A 23,030-nucleotide genomic window follows, 5' to 3' on the forward strand; every position below is an offset into this window, starting at 1 on the left:
ACAAGGCAGAATTACTGAAGTTGTATTTATTTTAAAAACTTAACAAAATAAATGAAGTTTTGTATTGTAAACCTACTGTTAAAAGGTAAAGGGACCCCTGGCCATTAGGTCCAGTCGTGACCGACTCTGGGGTTGCGGCGCTCATCTCGCTTTATTGGCCGAGAGAGTCGGCGTACAGCTTCCGGGTCATGTGGCCAGCATGACTAAGCCGCTTCTGGCGAACCACAGCAGCACACAGAAACACTGTTTACCTTCCCGCCGGAGCGGTACCTATTTATCTACTTGCACTTTGACATGCTTTCGAACTGCTAGGTTGGCAGGAGCAGGGACCAAGCAATGGGAGCTCACCCCATCGCGGGGATTCGAACCGCCGACCTTCTGATCGGCAAGTCCTAGGCTCTGTGGTTTAACCCACAGCGCCACCAGTGTCCCAACCTACTGTTACACTGGGGATAAAAAAATGGTTAAATGATAAAATCTTTTAAATACTTTAAAAGATTGACATAGTTCCTAATAGGCATTTGACCTATTGTGCTTACTTGAAATATAGAGGTATTGTGCTTACCTGAAACAGGTAAGAATAATAATTTGCTTTCTTATTTGCTGTTTAACACTACTTATTTGTGCATTCTACTGAATTAAATCAAATAAATTCCATCCACATGGTTTCAGAGTCTTTAAAGCATTTCATTTTTTTTAATCTTGATCTGTATGGATTAAGCTTCCTAAAGAATTTTAAAGTCTTGTACTTGATTTGGGAATGATTAAAGCCAGTGTCTTCATTATAATTGTATGCTCTGTAAAGGATTACAACAGGCTCTTAAAAACAAGACAGAGAGATTTCTGCTGCACATTCAATGTAAAAAAGAAATGTTCAGTCTCCATTTAAAATTTAGACAGTCTTTACTTTGTTGGATTCTGATGAAAAGCAGAGGAATTTATAATATGATGTCCACAATTACATTGCTTAAAATTGATTTCTGAAATGTGTGGTTTATGGCACACAAATCAAACAAAGGAAAGCTTAGATAAAGTGTTAGATAAAGAAAAGGAAAAGCATTGGTTGGGAGGAAGAATGTGTGTTTTCTTCTTTTTAGAAGCTCAGTGTGTAATCTGCAGCTCCACCTCTGTGGTGACCACATTAAGCAGGATAAATATTTCCTGGCAAAAGGCTGAACAGATGGCAATCCATTAGGAAGCACAGCTTTTCAAAGGAAAGTATCACACAACCATGACCCTTATTTATTTTTAAAGGCTAGCTCACTAAAGTTATATGTAATTACACTTCTGTCTTTTTTACATGTAGATTGCAGGTGGAGCTTGCATAAGAGTGTATAGAAAAGGTACAGAAATGCCCTTGCTTGGGGTCCCAGTTAGCATGGCAAGTTATACATAAAACAATGAAAATATTGTTTGGAGGTGGGAGGTAGTATCACCAGTTACATAAATCTGAGAACATACTTGAAAACTCTCACTATTAATAAACTTCAGCATGATAGCTGTATAGGTGAGTCAAAATTTAATTAATACACTTTACTGATGTTTTACTAAAACAGTCTGAACTTTCCAATATTTTGAATTTTGCAAATGAAAATGACATTAAATAACATTTAGTAGCAGTGATGATCTGCATTTTTACATAAATGCATAAACAGGCCCTATTGTTGCCATGCTAATACTCACAGTTTTGACACTGCAACATACAGTGTTACTTAGGGTAAATAGTAGTTCCCAGACAAACAGCAAGGAAATAGCAAGAAGGTAGAGGCGTGCTTCTTAGATTTATACTATCCATTCATATGAAGTATAAAAAACAACATTAGCTGCAATAATAGTAAGAGTGACAACTTTGGCAAGCCTTCACCTCAGAAAAAATGCCTACTAAATGCTGGTGTGGAGGGGAACCAAAATTGCTTTCTTTTCAGCATTTAAGGTGGCAGGGCTGGGGAACTTCTGGTCCTCTGGACGTTGCTGGACTACAATTCCCATCATTCCTAATGATTGGCCATGCTGGTTGCAACTGATGGGTGTTGGAATCCAACAGTGTATGAGGGAGCAGCCACAGATTCCTCATTGCAATAATAGAGTAAAAAGTGCAGCCACATATTGGATATGACTGCTTCTGCTATCTTTCAAGTACTGGAGTCCTGCAAAAATACCAGATATACCGCTGGTCCACGTGGCACAGGATAGAGAGGAGACAGTAAGCAACTGAGAAAAGGTTCTAGCACCAAGGTGCTCTCCTTCCCATTCTTCATGCTTCAGCCCAGTTCTCAACTCTACCACTGGGTGTGCATTTATCCTGCATTCCAGCTGATGTCTGCATAGGGAAATTCACAGGACAGGGGTAAATATGTTGCCATTTACTCAATCATGCAACAGAGGAGTTGAAAACAGCTCTACCTCCAATTCTGCTTGATTCCTGGTTCTATTCTTGCACAGACATAAATACCAGGAGTGGTGGTTTGGTCAGCAGTTGGAGAAGAATCCCTCGTATTTACCAATGTGCTCCCTGTAGGGCTTCCCAGTGTACGGTGGGGTAGTATCTGCATTTGAGGATTGTGGCAACAGGGACCTCCTTTATGCAAAACAGTATACCTAGCTATGTCATCTCTTGAATAAAACTGCTTTGATTTTTCTGATTACCATTGAATGAATGATAGCTGTTTCGCTATCATGGCTTTACACTGGCGGGAGTGGCAGGATTTTGTCTTGAGTTAGGATAAGATCTGGACAAAGGGGGTCACTCTTCCGAGCCTGCCCTCAGATTGTAATAATTACACTGACTGAAACACAGTCACTCTGCCATTGTAACCTGTAGCTACTACCAGGTAAGCATGTAGAAGATTGCAGTCCCAATTGCCTGTGCCAGAGTAAATCCCATTGAAATCAATGGGGCTAACTTTGGGGCAGCCAGATAATGCATAGAATTTCTCTGTTAGTTGCAACTCTGTCCTCTGCTAATTTGAATATAGGAGTGCAGACAGTGTAAAATATTACCAGTCACTAAAGAAGATTCCTTTTTCTTGTACTATAGTAAGATAAAATCATGCCTTATTTTTACATGAACGCAAGAGTGACAATTAGATACATATCCTATACAAAACATCATAAAGCAATTCAAACCTAAAAAGCCTTCCCCCCCCCCCACTGCTGTAAATCCTTGAATGCTAGTTTAATGGTGGTAGATTACTTGAATCTCAAACACAGGATTTACTTTCTTTAATTTCTGCCAGCATGTGTCTTCTCTACCTGCAAAACTGTCTTGCAGAACTTCTCTGTTGGGTAGGATACATTTCTGAAATAATGAAAAATTTTAATCACTTTATAGTTTAATCTCACAGGCATTGCCGTTTAGCTTGCATGGAGCTGTGCTGGCAGAACAAGGAACGTGCTGCAGTGCAACTAACCAGGAGATTGAATTGCAGATGTTCCAGGGTTTAAGGGATTTGGGAGGCAAAAGATCATGTGGCACATAGTGGGTAAGGCTGAATGGTGGAGCATAGTAAGGGAGAAACTGAGAATGGAGAGAGGCATAGCAGAGTGAAAGGAGAGAAGTGAAACATATAATTAGCCACTAGCCACTGCCAGTAAATTCATTAAGTGCCAATACACGATGAATTCATTATGAGAGGCAAAATTTAGTATCCTAAAATGTACATATGGGCACTGCTGACTTGAAAACGTCCGTCGAGTGTTTGGTAGCTGGCTGAACCTAGTATGAAATATATTGAGACCTTTCAGGAGAACAATTAAGTAGGCCAGTTTTTCAGGCAAATCTGAAGGCAGTTAATGTAGAGAGCAAGGTAATAATCTCAGAACTGCAACACCCAAAAGGACACGAAACAGTTGTTGATATGTGGTAAGCGGGGTGGTGGGGGGGGGGGGAGGAGGCAAAGAGAAAGGATGACTACCTGAATCTTAACAGCCTCATATGCAGGCTTGCTCCCTAAGGTGATATTATGCTTCCGAGGTTGGAGATAGACTTTTATCAGCAGTTAGATGAGGGTTGTGATGAAGGTACCAAGGGATCCTTCTGTGCCAGGAGAGGCTGTTGAATAGCTTTGCAGTTGTTGTCTGCATTGGTTGCTGAAAGGAGGAAGAGAGGCTAATACAGGTGGAATAGAGGCACATTGCATATGCTCCTTCAGTAATAATATATGAATCGACTTTTAAGTTACCTAGATGAAACATCCAATATCGCATTATGGATGGCTTGGGATAGCACCCTATATATAGCCTGCTACTTTCAGCAAATTGCAGACCTGATCTTTTCCTTACTTGCATTAAGACATCATTAATGTCCCTTTGATACATAGAATGTACAGTTCCTCTTGTTGCCACAGATACACATGCTGCTATGTTGTCCATTAATCTTTCATCAAAGCTGTTAGCTGTAAACAAGGCAAATGGGAGACTGAGGTGGGTTTACTCTAAATCCATCCAGAAATTAATACATGGGAGTATGGTATCAAAATAATGCAAACTTGTCAGCAATGATTCATCTTGCTCTCAAATCTGTCCTAAGATATTTGAAAGGCTTTTCACTACAAAGTTCGCAAAGCTCAACCTCATTTTCTTCCTCTGTCTAAATGCAAATAACTTGTGAATGGGCTGGATATGTCGAAACATAGAGATAAAGAATAAAGAGAGAGACCTGAATAGAGTATAAAATGATCCCTGGATATGAACATTCAAAACAGGATAATGACAGAATCCTATAATCGCAACCCACAAGCTAGAATATGGTTTTCATACTATAATTCTTGATTTTTCCATTTTATTTCCTATTTCCTCCCTTTTCATTGGTTATTTGCTTGCTTTTAAGCCATGAATGTTTTTATTCAAGTACAGACATGAATTTATGGATTTTTTACTCAGTTTAGGCAAGCAGTAATTCTGTAGAAAAAGTATTAAAAAGCTCTGGCCATTTCATTGTATGGAATAAAAGCAAACTATAATGTTGATTGTCTAAGTCTTGTTTATTAGAGCAGTGGCCATGGTGACTCAGACAAGTTGCCTTTGATCCTCTGGGGTGAACTGCAATTGCAGGGTGGGGGCAAGCGAGAGAGAAGAGAATGGAGGCAAGGAATTACTTACTGGCCAATTTCAAATTAAGAGGACAAAACCTGTAGATTTTTAAAGACAAGTTGATCTGTTTTCCTTGTGCCTGCTGGGTTTACTTTTTGCAGGAGGGTGTAGTTCTGACTGGGGTGGGGGAGGGGGAGGCCATTAACAGGACTCCAAAGCTTTCAAATGTTGTGCTATGCCCACCCACCCCAGCCCAACAAGGAGCAGATGCCAACCCTCAGCCTTTTTGGTCACAGGCCTTCCCAGAGCAGGGCTGCATATCAAGGACTCTGCACGACAAAGAGGGGAGGGGAAGTGTGAGCCCCCAACCAATCACAACAGCAATAGCAAGCACAGGAGACAGAGTCAACTCAAGGTTTGCCCAGCAAGTACGTATGCACAAGAGCTTCCAAAAATACTAGGATATGATGCAAGTGGTGACACCAACAGAAGAGGGTTTTATCACATGGTGGTGGATGCTCCCTGGGTGGTGGTTAGACTGGCCTTTTTATACCCTGAGACAGAAGTGACCTGGGGCAGGGTGGGCTCTCTGGCTGCCCAGTGCCAGCTGCAAACTCCAACAGTGACTGAAGCCAGAGCAGGCACCAGTGTTCTTTTTCCAGAGAAGCCGCAGGAGTCTAGCTTCCAGCCTGTGTACAGAGTAGGGGCCAGAGAGGTGCTCTTCAATTGTACTTTGGAATCAAGGGAGACTAGGGGAGAGGGAGCCAGCTGGCTGCTCAGAGCTAGCATCTTGTCTCATAGATTCCACTCCTACCAATTACCTCACCCATTTGATCACATTGTGGTCACTGTAGTTCAGCTTTGGCTCAAAGACTTTCAGGTAGTGTACCTTCAGCAAGGTAGATTCTCGAAAATCCCATACTCTGAAAGATACTGACCTCGTGGCACAAAACAGGTCGAATCCATCACCCACATTTTATTTAATTGCCTATTTTATGCAGGAATATATGATAAGTATTTGACCCCCTTACTGAAGAGGAGATTTATCTCACAGACTCTTCCAGAGTGTCTTATCTTCTGAACGATTGTAGCAATGATATTGTGGGGAATGTGGCAATATTTTTGAGTGACGCTATGAAATTACGTCACCATAGGTCCTAGGAGCCATCTTTGTACCTCATGATGTCCTGATAGTTTTATCCTGAAGTATCTCCTGCTATGTTTCATTAACTGTGTTGTGTTCTGATCCATTCACTTTTTATGCCAATAAAGGAGATTGATTGCATAATTTCTCATCCCAGCAAAGCCAGAGTCTTATCAGCTTTTAATCTTCATTATATCACACTCTGTAGAACAGCCAGGAATCTCTGTCTTGTTCAATGCAAGTTGATTTCCATACTTGTAAAGAGGGACTGGTGGTTTTAATTAGTGCTGTGCTGAACCCTGTTCATCAGCAACTGAAAAGTTTTATTTCAGTGCAAAAGATGTTTCTATTTGCCTGGCTCTTTCTCATGGCACTTTTCTTTAAAAATTGAGCGAATGCAGGGTTGAGTTTACCTTATCATTGCATGGGGATTAAACATTAAAATAAAGATTAAACATTCATCCAGTGCTCTTGAACCTTCTGGGCTGCATGCACATCTTGATCTGGAAGAAAAAAACCCATAGGAGAATTTACTTCACTATGCCTTATTCTGAGATTTAACTGAGGCACAGGAAGTTAAGGAGGCTGACTACCAAGCACCTCAGATTGACACAGTCACCGATTTTATTTTTAAATCTACACTTTTTTAAAAAAAGTAAAAAGACTTCATGTAAAAAACAACAGCTGTTGGGTTCATAATAGGTAGCTCTCCCACCTCCCTGTGCTTACAGGGAAGCTCAGCTGAAGGCATCATGGGATTTCCAGGAAAAATGGACACCCAGGAAGGCTGGAGAGATTATTTTTGGAACAAAAGAAAGGGTGTTCAAAGGTAGCCCACGCCCACCTTAGCAGCCAGTAATCACAACAAAACCCCATGAGACTGTACCTCCCCACCCATGAAAATTTCACAAAAGTCTTACTCCTATTTCAAAATTTTTGGTCACAATTTTTCTCATCAAAAATAGATGGGACATGGGGGGGGGGGAATAGGAGAGATTTTGGGCACAGCACTTGTTTTAACACTTCATTACAGCTATTCCCAGGTTTTAGCATAATGTGAGTTCTGGTGTGGATTTGTTGTGTAGCCTGGATGCTATACAAACCTGCCACACCGAAAGGCATACATGAATTGGCTCTATGTCTTCCTGGTAAATACATGTGCTCACTTCTGCTAATAGTAAGACTGGGACAAATCTCTGCCTGACCAGTGGAGAGCTGTTGCCAGTCAGAGCAGAGAGCGCCCTGTTCTAGTTGGATCAGTGGTCTGGCTCAGTAGAAGGCAACTGAGGTGTTCACATATTTTGCTCCACCTTTTTAAAAAAATGTATCATTATTATCATCTCATCTTATCTGAACTGTATGACCCTCAAATCAGGTTACTGTGTGTTTATGTAAGAACTCAAATGTTAGCATTGTATACATTAATATTTGCTAAATTATCCATCGCAGAACTCTGGTTATAGCACAGACATTATGTCATACATTACTAGAAATAGGAAGGCCTGGGGGGAAAACCCACAGAAAAATATGGGGAGGGGGGAGGGGTCCTCTCACCCATTTTTTCTATCCCCCCCCCAATTTTTAAAGAAAGAAATAAGGGGGGAAATGGAGTAAAACTGGGTCCCACCTGTTTTCCCCCTCAAGCCTTCACATCTCTAGACCAAACAGGAGAAAATGAGACTGTCTTTAAAGCTGTAGTTTTCCCTTATCCCATCAGTCAATCAAAATTAATAAATCAGGACCAGACCTTCACATTATACATGCAGCTCACAAAATAGCAAGACAAGGAGGCAGCAAGCATGCCAGCAAGCAACTTTTTATCATGCAAACATGGGGCACCTGCTGATAAACAGCTCTTCGTCCCATTATTGTGGTCATTGCATTTCTGTCCCTCTGGGCAGTGGACAGAAGGTTGATCTGCTTTGGCAGGTCTTGTCACCAGAATGAGTGAGGAACTGGGTCAGAGCCATCATCTCTTCTCTCCATTAGTGTTGCTGAAGTTGAGCCATCTGTGGGCCATGCATTAAGTGATGAGATCCTTGCATTTAGCCTAGTGCTCTGCATTAGGATCGAAAGAGGACCATTATTAATGCTAATAGCCTTGAAAGGTATCCAAACAAACCTAGGAATAACAAAATGACCAGGTCTGCCATGGGAGTTAGGAGGGACCTTGGAGGTCATTTAATCCACTCTTTCCCAAACCTGGGTCTCCAGCTGTTTTCAAAGCACATTATCCCTCGCTAGCAGGACCAGTGGTCAGGGATGAAGGGAACTGTAGTCCAAAAACAGCTGGAGGCCCAAGTTTGGGAAATCCTGATCTAGTCCAACCCCAGTTCAATGCAAAATGTACAAATGCAGGGTGCAACTACAGCACCCTTAGCAGATGGCCATTGGACCACTGGTGGTTTGAATACCACCAGCAAAGGAGAGCCCATCACCTTCTGACAGGTAATATGTTCCATTGTTGAACAATCCAATGCATTCCATTATCCTGGTATTCCAGTCCCTACAACTGAATACTCTCCTGCTCTTTTGTTGTTGTTTGAGGGTTCCCCCCCTCTTTTTTACTAAGACTGCCCAAATGAGGGAGAAGTGTATGTCAAGCATGTAGGAGCTTGGTGCATTGTGTCAGCTTGTGTGTTGTGTCGTAAGATATGCCCAAGTGCGCTTACCTGATTAACTAGATGATTGACTGTAGGAAAAAATTTCAAAACCCCTCGGGCAATATTTGCTCTTTTCCAATGCCTGCATGTATGGCTGCCTAGGATTGCAGCCTAAAGCAATAGTCATATTTTTTTTTAAGTCAGTGAAAACGCAGAACTGAACTTGAACAGCCGGGGGGGGGAGGGAATGTGGGGTGGCAAAATCTCACTGTCCAATTTGAAAATTATAGCATATGCTCCTTGGTGTAGCTGGAACAGCAGTAATACAAGTCAAAATGTGACCTTCCCTGACCTTTTGCCTTATTTTTATCTGTTCAGATGTTGCCAGAGCAATTGAACTGCTGGAGAAACTACAAGAAGCTGGAGAAGTACCAGGACACAAGCTGCAGTCACTTAAAAAAGTACTGCAGAGTGAGTTTTGTACAGCTATCAGAGAGGTATGGTAATGAATCGCTGGCCGTATTTATTAATGGGGAGACTCACAATGTGCACGAGCCACTGCACATTATGCTGTATTATGCAAATAAGTGAAAATCGTTCTATTACGTTTCCATAAGAGTCAGTGGCATGTGTCCAGAGACTTACTGCCTCCATAAAAAAAAATGAACGTTTGTAATAACTCAGGAACCGCGTGAGGTCCAATCAGCTGTGTTGAACAAGAGAGACCGGGGTCTTAAGGCACACAGCAGATTCTTAATAAATATGTTCCATTGGGGTAGTAATTTCTATCGCACATAACATAAGGAGATCTTTGTGAGGTGAGCTAATTTATAAATCTGCTATCTGATTAAAGAAATATTTGTTTGATTTATGGGCACAATGCCATGCATGGCTACCAGGAAGTGATGTACACCACGTTCAATGGCACTCTCTCACAGGTAGGAGTTTTGATTAATCAATTTAAACCTGCATATTATTTTCCCCTATGGACAAACAATAATTTTTAAAGGAAAAATCCAGTTTTATAAATAGATTAACGGTAAGCACCATCTTAGAAGAGGCAAGTGCCTTCTTTAGGTTTTTTTAAGTACTTATTTTTCAAATAATCATTTCTATTATTTTTTTTAAATCTTCTGACTAATTATTCAGTAGCATCCTTCCATGGACAAATTTTAAATTGGCTAATAAACCTTCAACTTACTTACTGTAACTGATTAATTGCAGCCCTGTAGATTTACCACTTTGTGATCTGTGGCAGGAAGGAAGGCACTATGGACATCTTCACAACATTGCTGTTACTCATTAGAAAACCATTTATGTTTTCCCTTCTTAATTCCATTAACATGTTCATGTCAGTTTTACAGGTGTTTGGAAGGAAGAGAGCAATTGATCTGCTTCATAATTTTTAATTACAATAAAGCCTAGAGCCACCTAAACGTTAGATGGTTGGCAAAAATAGCCTTAAAGTTGCTGTGCCAGGAGTGTGTTGCCAAACACTCTTTGGAAATAGCAATTTGTACCTGAAAATTAGCAAGTGCCTCCATTTTCTTCCTTGGTCTCTATGGACTGCCTGCCACTATTCTGATTTATTTATTATCTAAGCAATAGCAGCAACAACAACAACACTAGGGTTCCCAGGCAATGACAGTACATAGAATGAAACACTGTTTTTAAATGAAGAAATATTTTGATGGCTAGCAGAAACAGCAAACATAGTGTACAGTAGTTTAATGTGCAATGTTTTTAAATTATTTTAAAGAGAATGTTGCTCTTTTGCAAAAGATTGGTGCTGTCTTTGATTTGCAGTAGCTATCATGATAAAGGCCTTTAATTTGACCAACTAAAAGCTTCTAACTGATGACAGGCTGTATGTATTGTAGCTTTGTCTTTATGTGGTATAGATTTGCCTTTCTGTAATACTACTAGGAATGTCGATTACATTTATATTCATCTGTGAAGAGTGTTTTGAACAGCAGCCAACATGCAGCCCTTTGTAACAGGTGCAAAATTCAGGAAAGCAGAAAATTACTTAGACTGTGATTCACTATCGGTTGAATGAACTAAAAGCTATCTAGCTGGACTTTGACAAGACAGTGAATAGCCCACAAAAGCTCTTATGGGCTATTGTTTAGTGACAGCTGACCTCCACACCCCCATTAATAGCAGGAAAATTAAGTTCATTTTCACAGTGCAATCCTACATATGTCTACTCAGAAGTAAGTGTAATTGAGTTTAATTATGTTTCCTTCCAGGTAATTAGGTATAAGGCAGCAGCCTAAAGAGAATATAATTATAAGTTTAACCAGTTATTGCTGAATTCTGAAGAAATAGATTGATATTTATGCCAAGTACCTAACATGATCCCTCTGGCTAGTCTTGTATGTCTACTGTACCAGAAACAGAGAAAATGAGCTCACAATGAGGAAACAGATGAACCTCTTAAGTGATTGCATAGCTGCACTAAAGTATGCTCAGGTTATCAACTCTTGATTAGTTACGACTGCTGAGTGACTGTTACACCATGAGATCTTGATTTTTCGAAACTCATTCACTCCTACCACAAGAAAATGACAAGGGGTTTGAAATAAGTCTGTGCACACTTTACCGTTTATTCTGGCTCCAGTGTGCTCCTGCCACTGGCTTTTGAATCTGTGTACATGTGATGCTACCCACAATGCAGAGCTCTTCTGTAATTTATGGAGAAAAACTGCTCCTGGGTGCATTTTCTCTTAAAGCAGCTTAAATCCTAAAGGAAATTTTAGGGCACATCCACCTTGGTGTTAAGCTGAGGTATGTACATTTGAGGTAGCCATTGCACATTGTAATGGTTCTAGGGGTTGCTTGTGTGTAAATCAACACCACTCTTGGCTGGTTGCCTGAATGAACCCTTTCTGTCTGGACAGCCACACGCCCTTGGCTGTCTCAGTCGCTGGCAGAATCCGTTAGTGGGCGTTTCTTGAACTTCTTCCAGCAAGGAAGCTCTTTGACGTTTAGTCTCCTCCTAGCCTCCCTGTGCGGAAGCCTTCTGCGCAGGGAGGGTGTGGGCATCGGAGGACCCGTGCTCTCCCCACTGGTTCCCAGCAAAGAGTCTTGGAGCCACCTCGCTGATTCCCCCATCTGCCCCCTTCTCCACTGGTGTTACGCTGATTTCCTTCCCCAGAAGATGTGCTGCTTCTCTCCCTCCCGGGACGCTCTCCGGAATCCCTCTGGAGCCCTCCCTCTCCCTCTGGCTCCAATGGCAGTTCCCTGACACACATGCATGGATGACAGCTTCAGAAATAGGAACTGGAGGTGAGGGGAGAGTACTGCCGGGGCAGGCAGACCCAACAGATAATTCACATTGGGTGTTGACATCCCCAGTCCCTCTCTGATGTGTACAACAACCTTCAAATACTACTTGAAATGGGGGTGGAGGTACACAATGACCTTGCTGCATTTTAAACTGTGAAGGTGTACATAGCCTAAGGCTGGAAAGAAACCACATGTTGAAAGAAAGGATGCTTTCACTTTCTTTAAATGTCTACGCTTACTGAGGCATTGATTGGTGCCTTGGAATAATCTCAGCCATGGTGGAGGAATATTTAGAAGATAGCATCCCCAAATGTCCATTACTTGCTTTACAGATATATGCCCCCACAAATCAGTGTGTTAAGAACACTGATTTTGTTATACAGTCAATATGTCTCATAAAATAGGCTTTGATTTATTTACAAGGGATGAAATTAAACAACCCATCCTGACCAGGGGTCAGCAACCTGTGGCCCATGGGCCACAAGCAGCCCAGTGGGGGTTATTTAAACAGCTCATGAGCTGCCTCTGAACCAAGCCGCCTGCTCGGCGAGTCCCCAAGTGCTGCGCTTTCCTCGGTGCTGGAAATCATGTCTGCGCAGACACAATCCAGCCCACAGAGTGATTTCCACGGGAGTGAACCGGCCCAGGTGAGGTAAACCCTGCTGACCCCTGCTCTACACACTCACAGCTAACAGCTTCATCATGCTATCTCTTGAAATTTGTCCATCAGTGAACTATCACTATTTCAGTTTCCATTGTAAAAAAAAATAAATCCTTCCAGTAGCACCTTAGAGACCAACTAAGTTTGTTCTTGGTATGAGCTTTTGTGTTCATGCACACCTCTTCAGATACACTGAAGATTTAGGCTGCAATCCTATGGTCCCTGGGTTGGTGTTTGGGGCACCATAGATTCATTGTGTCTCCCTCCCTGAGACATGATTCCAGAAAGGGAGGTTTGACCTTCTATGACTCCTCCATGAAGCTATGAAAAGATCTGTAGTCGGTGCCTGTCCAACATCACAGAGGGCAAAATGACAGGGGGGGGGGGCATTAGGCAAAAGTGATGGATGCTTCCATTCCCCTAACACCCCCCCCCTCAAATGAGGGATAAACCCGTTTTTTACACCAACCTATTTCCTTATCATTGATTGCAACCAGAGGTTCAAAGAGGAAAATGGGGATGTTTGCAAAGTAGCTTTCATGCAGCCCTGAACTGCTTTTTGAACCTCTGGTTCAAAGCAGCCACATGTATGTCATGAAACCAAGTTAAGCCTCAGGCTTGCACACTCCCATCTGGCCAAGAGAAGGAGTTTGCCAGTGTTTACTTTCACTTTCCCACTAATCTCAGTTTGTTGTGTGTGAACCAGGGATTATAGTCTATAATTAACTGCGTATCAAACAATGGTCATTTTCAAAAGCAAGCCGACTTCAAAACACGGTTGATAGATTATAAACCCTGATTCATACACAATGGCAAGCCAATCAATGTAAAGTGTTGCTGAATACTCACAAAGTCCTCAGCTAAGTGGGAGGACAGGGGACTGAGGAAGGAGCATGCAAATCTGAAGCTTTTCTCAGACTCATTCCGCCTCATGTATGTAGACCTAAAACGTGGTTTAGGTGAATGAGGCTTATATTTTGCATTTGGAGTTCAGAAGGGATCTGCTTCTCACGAGGGTTTAGGGAGAAGACATGTAACCTATTGCAAAAGATAAATTGGGAAAGCCTCAGCAATAACAGATGTCACCCAAGCATGAAATGTTGTTTTTCCTTTCCTTTTCTTTTGTGTTAATAATATAAATCTTGCTCAACTAGGCTCACTAATTTTGTCTAGAAATCTGATTAGATCCTGCGCCTGCTAAACCCAAAAATATATCTGGTCTTGTATCACCAATGCATTTTAAGGGTCAGAGGTATATGTCATGCTTAATGTCTTGCATGCAACAACATCTTTTTTTATTGAATTAGCTTACAGCTGTGGGAAACTGATTGTTACTGGGATTGCAACATGGAGGGAGGGCAGATTTATTCCTTGCCTCCCTAAATCTCCCTCCACAGGACTTTGTAAAAAAAACCCAAAAAACAGGTTCCATCTGCGCTATTGGGTACTTTCTCCTCCCCATGGTTTCACAAGACATACTTTGACCCAGCAGACTTAAAGGAAAGAGGCAGAACTTGCTCAGTGGTGGCTGGGAAGTTACCCTTCCTCCCAGGCTGAAAATTAAACTGCATCTCTTAGAGGTCTTCTTGCTTGGGCATTGGGAGCACGGAAGGTGCCTTATTCCAAGTCAGATTATTGGGGCCATCTAACTCAGCATTGCCTTCACTAGTAGCAGTTGCAGGATTTTGTTTGTGGGTCTCTCCCAGCCCTATCAGCAGATGTCTGGAGGTTGAACCTGAGATGTTCTGCATGCAAAGCAAATGCTCTACCACTGAGCAGTGTATCTTTCCCAAGGAGGGGGAAGTTGAGAGGAGGCAGCCGACATAAACTGGGGGTGTTGCAGACGGGCCATGTCTTCACATCAGCTGGGCAATCATCACAATTGTGACCTGTCTTCCAAAGCAATAGAGAATACCCTTCTCTTGATAGAACCTGAATATTTGTAGGAGACTTGACTGGAAACAGGGATGGGGGTGGCGATAGAAAAATCTATGCTGTCCCCTTTGTGCATCATGGTTTTTGGCAGCTAGAATGCATGGTATAAAAAGCCACACAAGCGGGTATTTCTGCATACATTTAGTATAATGATAACATTTGCTATAGCTCAAGTAGGGCACTAAATGTAATTTTTGCCAAATGACAAACTTAAGTATTTTCTTTCACAACCAGTGGCTCCCTGGCATTGCTGCCACAAAGCCCTGAATAGTATGAATCAGAACTTTTAGGTATGATTGCCTTTTTCATGCGTCAGATTGCTGTCATTAATTACAAGAGTTGGCTAGGCAACCCAAGATTTACTGAAGAAGAGGCTTTGTTAAGCCTATTTACGGCTGCTACATCCTGATGACTTCACTACAGGAGTTCTAAAACGACTGCTAGTGATACACAGTTTTGTGCTGCTTTCAGTGATGCTACAAATGTTAATACCTCAGAATCCAGAGTCACATGAAAGGACTGATGTGTAATCGGAGGTCCCCTACTGACTCTAAGATAAAAATCAGTTGCAGGGGGAGAAAATATTGGACCACCAGCAATGTACATACTTTCAGCTATGCCCGGTTGCTTAGATGACCCTCAGGAGGGGATGAGACAACTAACAGTTGGGGGGTAGGAATGAGTACAGAAAGCTTGACTAGCAAATGGTAATATATTGATGTGCTGCTCTTGTCAGTCCCTTAAATTCTAAAGAACAACCCACATTTGGAGATGCTGATTCAGTTCAGTTATTGCCACAATTATTTATAGTTATGTAAGGCATGTTTGTTATGTAAGATTTGTTTATGGACCTTGCCTACCTGTTTCCTTTGCTTGCAGGTTGTTGCAAATTTCTGCTTTGCCATGCAGTACTATAGTTAGTTCTACAAAATCCTAGACTTAAAGCACATAGTGCTATTCATCTTCATCCACTGTTGAGCAAAATTGCAGCTGACGGTGGAGATGGTCTGCAGTGCACTGTCATCCTACGTATTTATATTCCCGCTGTTAGCAAAGTCCACTGGGAGACATCTCTTGAGAGAGAGAGAAAGCCTATTAAAAGTGACTGAGTGTTGCACAGAAGATGAGCAGTGGACATAGACTGCAATCCTATATATGCTTACCTGAAAGCCAGCCTCACTGAACTCAATATGACTGACTTCTGAGTAGATATGCATAGGATTGCATTGGTAGGCCATGTTCACATGTTGCAATAAGCCATAAACCATGGCTTGCTGTGAGAAAGTATGCTGCCGGGTTGCTCCTGCTTCCAGAGGCAGATTTAGGGCAGCATGACCAGTTCTGCTCCACTGGGCACTGAGCCCAAGGGGCACCACAGGGTGTCACAACTATGATGCTCAGCAGAACGGAAGGTGAGGGGTGCTGAATTTTGGGCTCACACAGAGCACCACTGAAATTTGAAAGACCAAAAGTCCACCCCTGCTGCTTCACTCCTCCCATAGCACAAGCAGGAGCAACAAACCATAAACCTTGATATACCATGTTGTCCAAAGACCACATAACACTGGTCTTGAAAGACCTACAGTAGGTTTCCAAGCACAATTCAGAGTGTCGGTGCTGACCTTTAAAGCCCTAAACAGCCTCGGCCCAGTATACCTGAAGGAGCATCTCCTGTTGGGAAACTGCCAGGGAGATAGTGTCCATCATGAGCCCCCAAGCCGGAGTTCTGGACGTCCATCGGCCTCCCGTAGTCACGCAGATCCAACAGTTAGCGACACGAAGCCTCTGGAAATTCCTAGCCACATTCCTAGGCTGGTGTACACTGTTTATCAGCAGATAAAAGCACAGCCAAAAGCTTGCACCGCAGAAGAGCAAAAGAGCATATTTACAGACTTTATTTAGGACATGAACAGAACAAAGAAAACACGTCCATTCTCAGTCAGCTTCTCTGACCGACTGAAATCGAAAGGAATACAGCAAACATAAACATCCTGTGATCAGGACATGCGCAGACTCATACAGAAAGCCTGCTCCCTTTTAAGGTGGAACGGAAATATCCTAACATCCTCCCCCTTTCCGTGTAACCTGTAGTACCTGTGGTTCACCCAATTGCAACTTTTGTACATAAACCTTAAGTTGTTCTCTGTTAACAACCTTAGACAACAGATCAGCAGGAATTTCATTTCCTGCCATGTAGGACACCTGAATCAGTCCTTTCTGAATACACTCTCTTGCACGATGTAGCTTAATCTGCAAGTACTTGGTTCTCTGCTTGCAACTCTCGGAGTTCAGCAAAGCCAAACAAGATCTATTGTCTTGATACACTTGTATAGGACATTTCACAGAAACCCTGATGTCCTTAAACAGTTGCATCAACCATTCACAATCCATGAGTGAAAATGACAGAGCATTGAGTTCTGCTTCACAGGAACTTAGGCTCACTGTTGTCTGCTTCTTGCACAACCAGTCAAACAGGCAGTGGTTGTACATGTAGCACACTCCAGAAGTGCTTGTACCATCCGTGGTGTCACTTCCAAAACTTGCATCAGCAAAGATTTCAAGACCTCCAGTCTTCTGACTGGTGAACCTCAGCCTGTAGTGCATAGTCCCTTTCAAATAGCGGGCTATGCGCTTCAGAGCTTTCCAATCCTGAACCGTAGGATTGTTGGCATGTCTGCTAAGCAGATTACAGCTTACAGCTATGCCAGGTCTTGAACATCTGGCAATGAAATTCAGCTTGCCTAGAATGCATCTGTATAGCGTTATGTCAGAAAACGCTTCAGCAGTACTGTCCACCTGGTAACCTGTCACCATCGGTGTGTCTGCTGGGTTTGCATCAACCAAATTCAACCTGGTTAACACATCAGCAATTTTCTGTGTTTGATGTACCAGAAAATTACCTGCTTGGTCCTTCTCCACCTGCAGAGAAAGATAGTTGGATACCTCACCAAGATCCTTCATGTCAAAGTGCTCCTTCAGCTGAGCTAGGGTGCTTTGGTAAAAAGCCTGATTCTTCCAAAACATCAGAAGATCATCAACAAAACATAAACAATACAGTTTGTTTTGCCCCTCCTCCTTGACAAACACACATGGATCAGCTTTGCCCTGGTGAAAACCTAGAGAAAGCAATGTCTCAGTGAGTTTTGTGTTCCAACACCTGGCACTCTGCTTGAGACCATATAAGGATTTCCGCAGTTTACAGACCATTCCCTTCTGTATCTCCATCCCATCAGGTGGAAGCATGTACAGCTCCTCCCCCAAAACCCCGTACAAAAAAGCTGTATTAATGTCATGGTGGGAAACATGCAGTTTCTCCTCCGCAGCGATCTTGAGCATCAGCCGAATGCTCTCATATTTGACTGTGGGAGAGTAGGTCTCGTGGTAATCCTGTCCTGGTACCTGTGAAAAACCTCTGGCAACCAATCTGGCTTTGTGTCTGACTACCTTGCCATTCTGGTCTGTCTTGGCCTTGAAGACCCATTTGCTGCCAACCAGTCTCATCCCTGGGACTACCGGTACCAGTTCCCAAGTTTGGTTCCTGTTCAAGGAATCAACTTCAGCCTTCATGGCATTAAGCCAAGGCTCAGCATCTTTAGAGGTTAACTCCTGAACCTCTTTGAAGCTTGAAGGTTCCCATACCTTCTCTGAGCTACTAAGAACAGCAGTTGCTGTCTTAGCAAACTCATCAGCATACCTCTTTGGAGGTCTGCCCTTGGTCGCCCTTTCAGACCTACGTACTAGACGCAAGTCTTCTGGACTCATCTCCTCTTTCTTAGGAGAAAAGTGACCAATGGTGAACAGTGGTTCTTCCAGTTCATTGTCAGACGCATCAGATGGTCTGACTGAGGCCTGTGCGCTCTTGTAGTCTGCTGTGTCATCACTGTCACTGACACCAGCGGCAGCAGCGCCGCCCACTGAACTGGAATCCGAACTCTGATCATCATCATCCTCATCCTCATCAACATCATCATCATCCTCCTCATCAGCAGCAGCAGCAGCAGCTTTCTCATCTTTAGCTGCTTGCTTGACATCACCTTCATCCTCCTCTGGGTAACTCTGGAAAATTCCCACATTTTCCCCCCACTTAGGATTGTACTCAACACTCCTTGTGAACTTAATGGACTTAGAGTCAGTCATCCATACCCTGTATGCACCTTTTTCGTACCCCATGAACAAACCATGTGCCCCACGCTTCCCAAGCTTGTTGGTTTGTTGTGTCCGTACCCACATGTCCGAACCAAAAATTCTCATGTGTTTGGTGTTGGGTTTCTTGCCAAACATCTTCTCATAGGGGGTACAACCAATGGGTGATGACAATCTGCGATTAAAAGTGTAAACCAAATTCCCCAAAGCCTCCCCCCAAAACTTATCAGGGAGATTGGCATCATGCAACAAGGTTTTTATTCCTTGAAGCAATGTTTGATTTGCTCTCTCCGCAAGTCCATTCATCCATGGCGATCTGGGCGTTGACATGTCATGCTGGATTCCCTTCTCAGTCAGGAAAGCTTCAAACTGCTGAGAAGTGAACTCCCCGCCCCGATCAGTAAACAAACAAGAAATTCGTTTACCATGCACATTCTCCAACCAAGCACAGAATGCCTTAAACTTTGGAAACGCTTGCGATTTCTGTTCGAGCAAATACACATGAATGTACCTAGAAAAAGAATCAATCAGAATCATGAAGTACCTTGCTCCTCCTATAGAGGGCGCAAGTGGACCAACCAGGTCCGCATGCACTAGCTGGTAGGGTTTGGAAGCCTGCCTGCTAGACTCCTTGCCTTTTGGAGCAACCTTCACCTTGTTCTCTGCACAAGATACACATTTCATGTGAAATTTACAGGGTTTGATGTTCAAACCCTCAACCACCTCTGGCATCTTGGCCAGTGCCTTCCAAGAGAGGTGACAAAACCTTCGATGCGCATCATGAATGCAACCTGCATGAAGAACTTTGTTAGTTTGTGCAACACAACAAGAATCAGCATTAGATACAACAGCAGTGTCATCATAAGTTATATGGAACAAACCATCCATAAACTTTGCATGCAAATAGTCCTCTTTGCCTTTACTGATGACACAGACGCTCCTCTTGAAGGAAATCTGAAAACCACGCCCAGTAAGCTGTGGGACACTCAACAAGTTGCTCGCCGCTCCTGGAACAAAAAGTACATTACTGATGGTAGTGTGCAGACTTGCAAGTTTCACAGTCCCTTCTCCTGCAATCTGCAACGTCCTTCCATCAGCCAGGTGGATCTCACCTTCCTGAGGCTTGAAGGAGATAAAGAGATGGCGATCCTTCGAAACGTGGCGACTCGCACCTGAATCAACAATAAACCTGCCTTTGGCTGTTGGAGCAGTCTTTACAGCAAGCAAACCCTTGTTTTGCAGCTTGCCCCCCTGCTCCTGGCCAGCAGACTTGCCTTTAGCCTTTGGTGAAGCTGTGCCAGCAAGCAAAACCTTGCTTTCCACTGGCGTGGGCTTTTGCAGCTTGCCCCCCTGCTTCTGGTCAGCAGACGTGCCTTTAGCCTTTGGTGAAGCTGTGCCAGCAAACAACGCTTTGTTTTTCCCTGGCTCTTCACCCTCCCTCTGCTCCTGGCCATCTGCAGACGTCTGCGTCTGGCTCTGTTTACCTTTGCCTTTCCGGCCTCTGCAAAGGCGATGGCCTTGGTTCTCACGAGAAACAGAGCTCTCAGCTGCCGACTCCTTGGCTCCCCCTGGAGGCTGGTATGCTGCCTGGGATGACGTGACGGTCAGCTCCCCCTGCAGCTTGCAACCGGTGCCCTCAGCATCCCTGGATTCACTCGCATTCTGGGAAACAGCTAGGACCTCCGATGCAGTCAAACTCTGAGCTGGGATTATTGGCTTGTGAGCTTTTTCCAAAGCAGTCCACATTCCACGTGCAGTGGTGTTGCCAGCCAGCGTCTTAATTTCCTCAAGAGATACGGATAGGACTATTATGTCTATCGCTCTCGAATCATGCGATTTCCATCTCTCTGTCAGAGGAACTGGGGGGGCTTCAGAAACAACATGCCACACCCCAAACTGACGCAGCAAAGTCTCACACCATTTTGCCCAGGTTTCATAATTCTGCCCATCCAACTTAGGACACTGAGCAGTTTCTGAGGTCTGTAAGAGATCCATCTCAGCTTTTTACTTGAGCCGTGAGCCCTATGCCTTCAAAGACTCCTTATCTTGGCAGCTATTAATCACGAAGCCTTTTGGCGCACCTCCCAGGCCAATTAAGCCTTGCCGGAGATCAAAGGCTCCTTGCCGAGGGAAGCGTCCCTTCCTTTCGCTTTCCCCACTTCATACCTCTCAAACGCAGTCTGTTGCAGCTTTACTCTCCTGAAGGTGCCGTGAATCTGGGCCCATAACCTTGTTGTTGGGAAACTGCCAGGGAGATAGTGTCCATCATGAGCCCCCAAGCCGGAGTTCTGGACGTCCATCGGCCTCCCGTAGTCACGCAGATCCAACAGTTAGCGACACGAAGCCTCTGGAAATTCCTAGCCACATTCCTAGGCTGGTGTACACTGTTTATCAGCAGATAAAAGCACAGCCAAAAGCTTGCACCGCAGAAGAGCAAAAGAGCATATTTACAGACTTTATTTAGGACATGAACAGAACAAAGAAAACACGTCCATTCTCAGTCAGCTTCTCTGACCGACTGAAATCGAAAGGAATACAGCAAACATAAACATCCTGTGATCAGGACATGCGCAGACTCATACAGAAAGCCTGCTCCCTTTTAAGGTGGAACGGAAATATCCTAACATCTCCACCCCCATCATTCTGCCCAGACACTGAGGTCCACCACCTTCTGGCGGTTCCCTCATTGCGAGAAGTGAAGTTACAGGGAACCAGGCAGAGGGCCTTCTCGGTGGTGGCTCCTGCCCTGTGGGATGCCCTCCCATCAGATGTCTAAGATATAAACAACTATCTAACATTTAGAAGTCATCTGAGGGCAGCCCTGTTTAGGGAAGTTTTTAATGACGGCGGGGTATAAATAATAAATTATCCAAACCAGGATCTTTGTTCTTCACTAAAGAAACCATGATCAGAATCAGACGTTTGTTCTTGGGCTGCTGAGGGATTTCTTAGTGAAATGCTCCATTGCATCTCATTCAGCACCCTGTTCCTCCCTCCCTCCACAGCTCACAGTGAAGTCAGAAGGCAAAGTACAGATCTGGTATGGAAGCACACTGAGAAGGATGCAAGTAGGCAGATGTACAAAGCAGAAATCCATATCAGTATCTTAAATCCTTGTATTTGGAAGCACTTCATCTCTCCTTTGTTCAAATGTGATGCTTTTTCAGGATATTTAATTCCAAATATAAGGTTTAAAATTAACTATAATTAATATTCATTCCCCCCCAATATGGTAAAATAAGTCTAATTTCATCTTCTTCACACTCTCAAAGAAACATTTCATTAGGTGACCTTTATATTTTTTCCATATACTCTTGTGGTATGTTTTGTAATTAAAAATGTCATAGCTCCACAGAGAGCTAAATGAGATTTAGTTCATTGCAGGTTTGGGACTGTTAATGAATCATCATCCCCACTGCATGAGGCAAAGTGACACATAGTTTTCTTGCATGGCATCCAATTGTTCTGACAGCTGGTGTAATGATGCAGATGTTTGTCTCCAAGGGAGGCCTGCTAACACTGTCCTGACAGAAGCACATGACTTTTTTCAGATTAATAAAAGAGTATCATATCAAAGCTCTAACAGCTTTGGTAACAGACCAATTTTATTTTTATTCAAATCATCACATAAAGCTACTCTATACTCAGTCAGACAATGCAGGCCAGTATTGTCTGTGCTGAATGGTAGCTCTCCAGAGTCTCAGGAGGTATTTTCCATAAGATACTATCAAATCCTTTCTTTATCAGGCAATAATCAGGGGTCTTTTGCATGAAAGGCAGGGACATTGCTAGGCCTTCAAAAGACTTGCGGCACAGACCCAGAACACAGATTTGCACATTTTTATTTGTGTGTAATTGCAAATGTAGGTTGACTTTCAGAAAAGAAGCTGCTCTGAAAACAATGTAAAAATATGTGTTCCTTTTAAAGTTTAAAAAGGGGGGACAAAGGACAAGAGATGTTGAGACTGTTATAAAAGACCCATAGCTCTCTGATGTGGAGCACGTGCTACATTTAAAGCACTCAATTAAACATCCATGGCTTCCTCCAAAGAATCATGGGAACTGTAGTTTATTAAGAGTGCTGACCGAAGATCTCCAGCTCCCAGCAGTCCTATCAATTTACAGTTTCCAGGATTCTCCATGACTCTTAAAGTGGTATTAAGTGTTTTAAATGTATGGTGTGGGTGCAATGACCTTCACCGTTAGTTTATTACAGAAATTC

The 23,030-nt window shown here is 43.1% G+C and overlaps 1 protein-coding gene across 4 annotated transcripts in view; it reads left to right on the forward strand.

Annotated features, from left to right (window-relative positions):
• LIN7A (lin-7 homolog A, crumbs cell polarity complex component) overlaps positions 1-23,030 on the forward strand; it is a 43,580-nt gene that overhangs the window by 2,055 nt on the left and 18,495 nt on the right. For 2 of the 4 annotated variants that reach the window (XR_014012466.1, XM_081211279.1), the window contains exon 2: positions 9,157-9,275. The exons of 1 other annotated variant lie outside the window; for it this stretch is intronic. Coding sequence is in view for 1 of the 3 variants with exons in the window: in XM_081211279.1 (XP_081067405.1) it covers positions 9,157-9,275 (119 nt within the window). In the remaining 2 variants the exon portion in view is untranslated. Of the gene's footprint in view, positions 1-5,424; positions 5,460-9,156; positions 9,276-23,030 lie in introns of those variants that run through there. One more of the 4 variants, XM_081211277.1, reaches the window with a different exon arrangement.

Source organism: Podarcis bocagei, assembly GCF_964188305.1.
Source record: "Podarcis bocagei genome assembly, chromosome: 10".
In the NCBI taxonomy this organism is placed as follows: domain Eukaryota; kingdom Metazoa; phylum Chordata; class Lepidosauria; order Squamata; family Lacertidae; genus Podarcis; species Podarcis bocagei.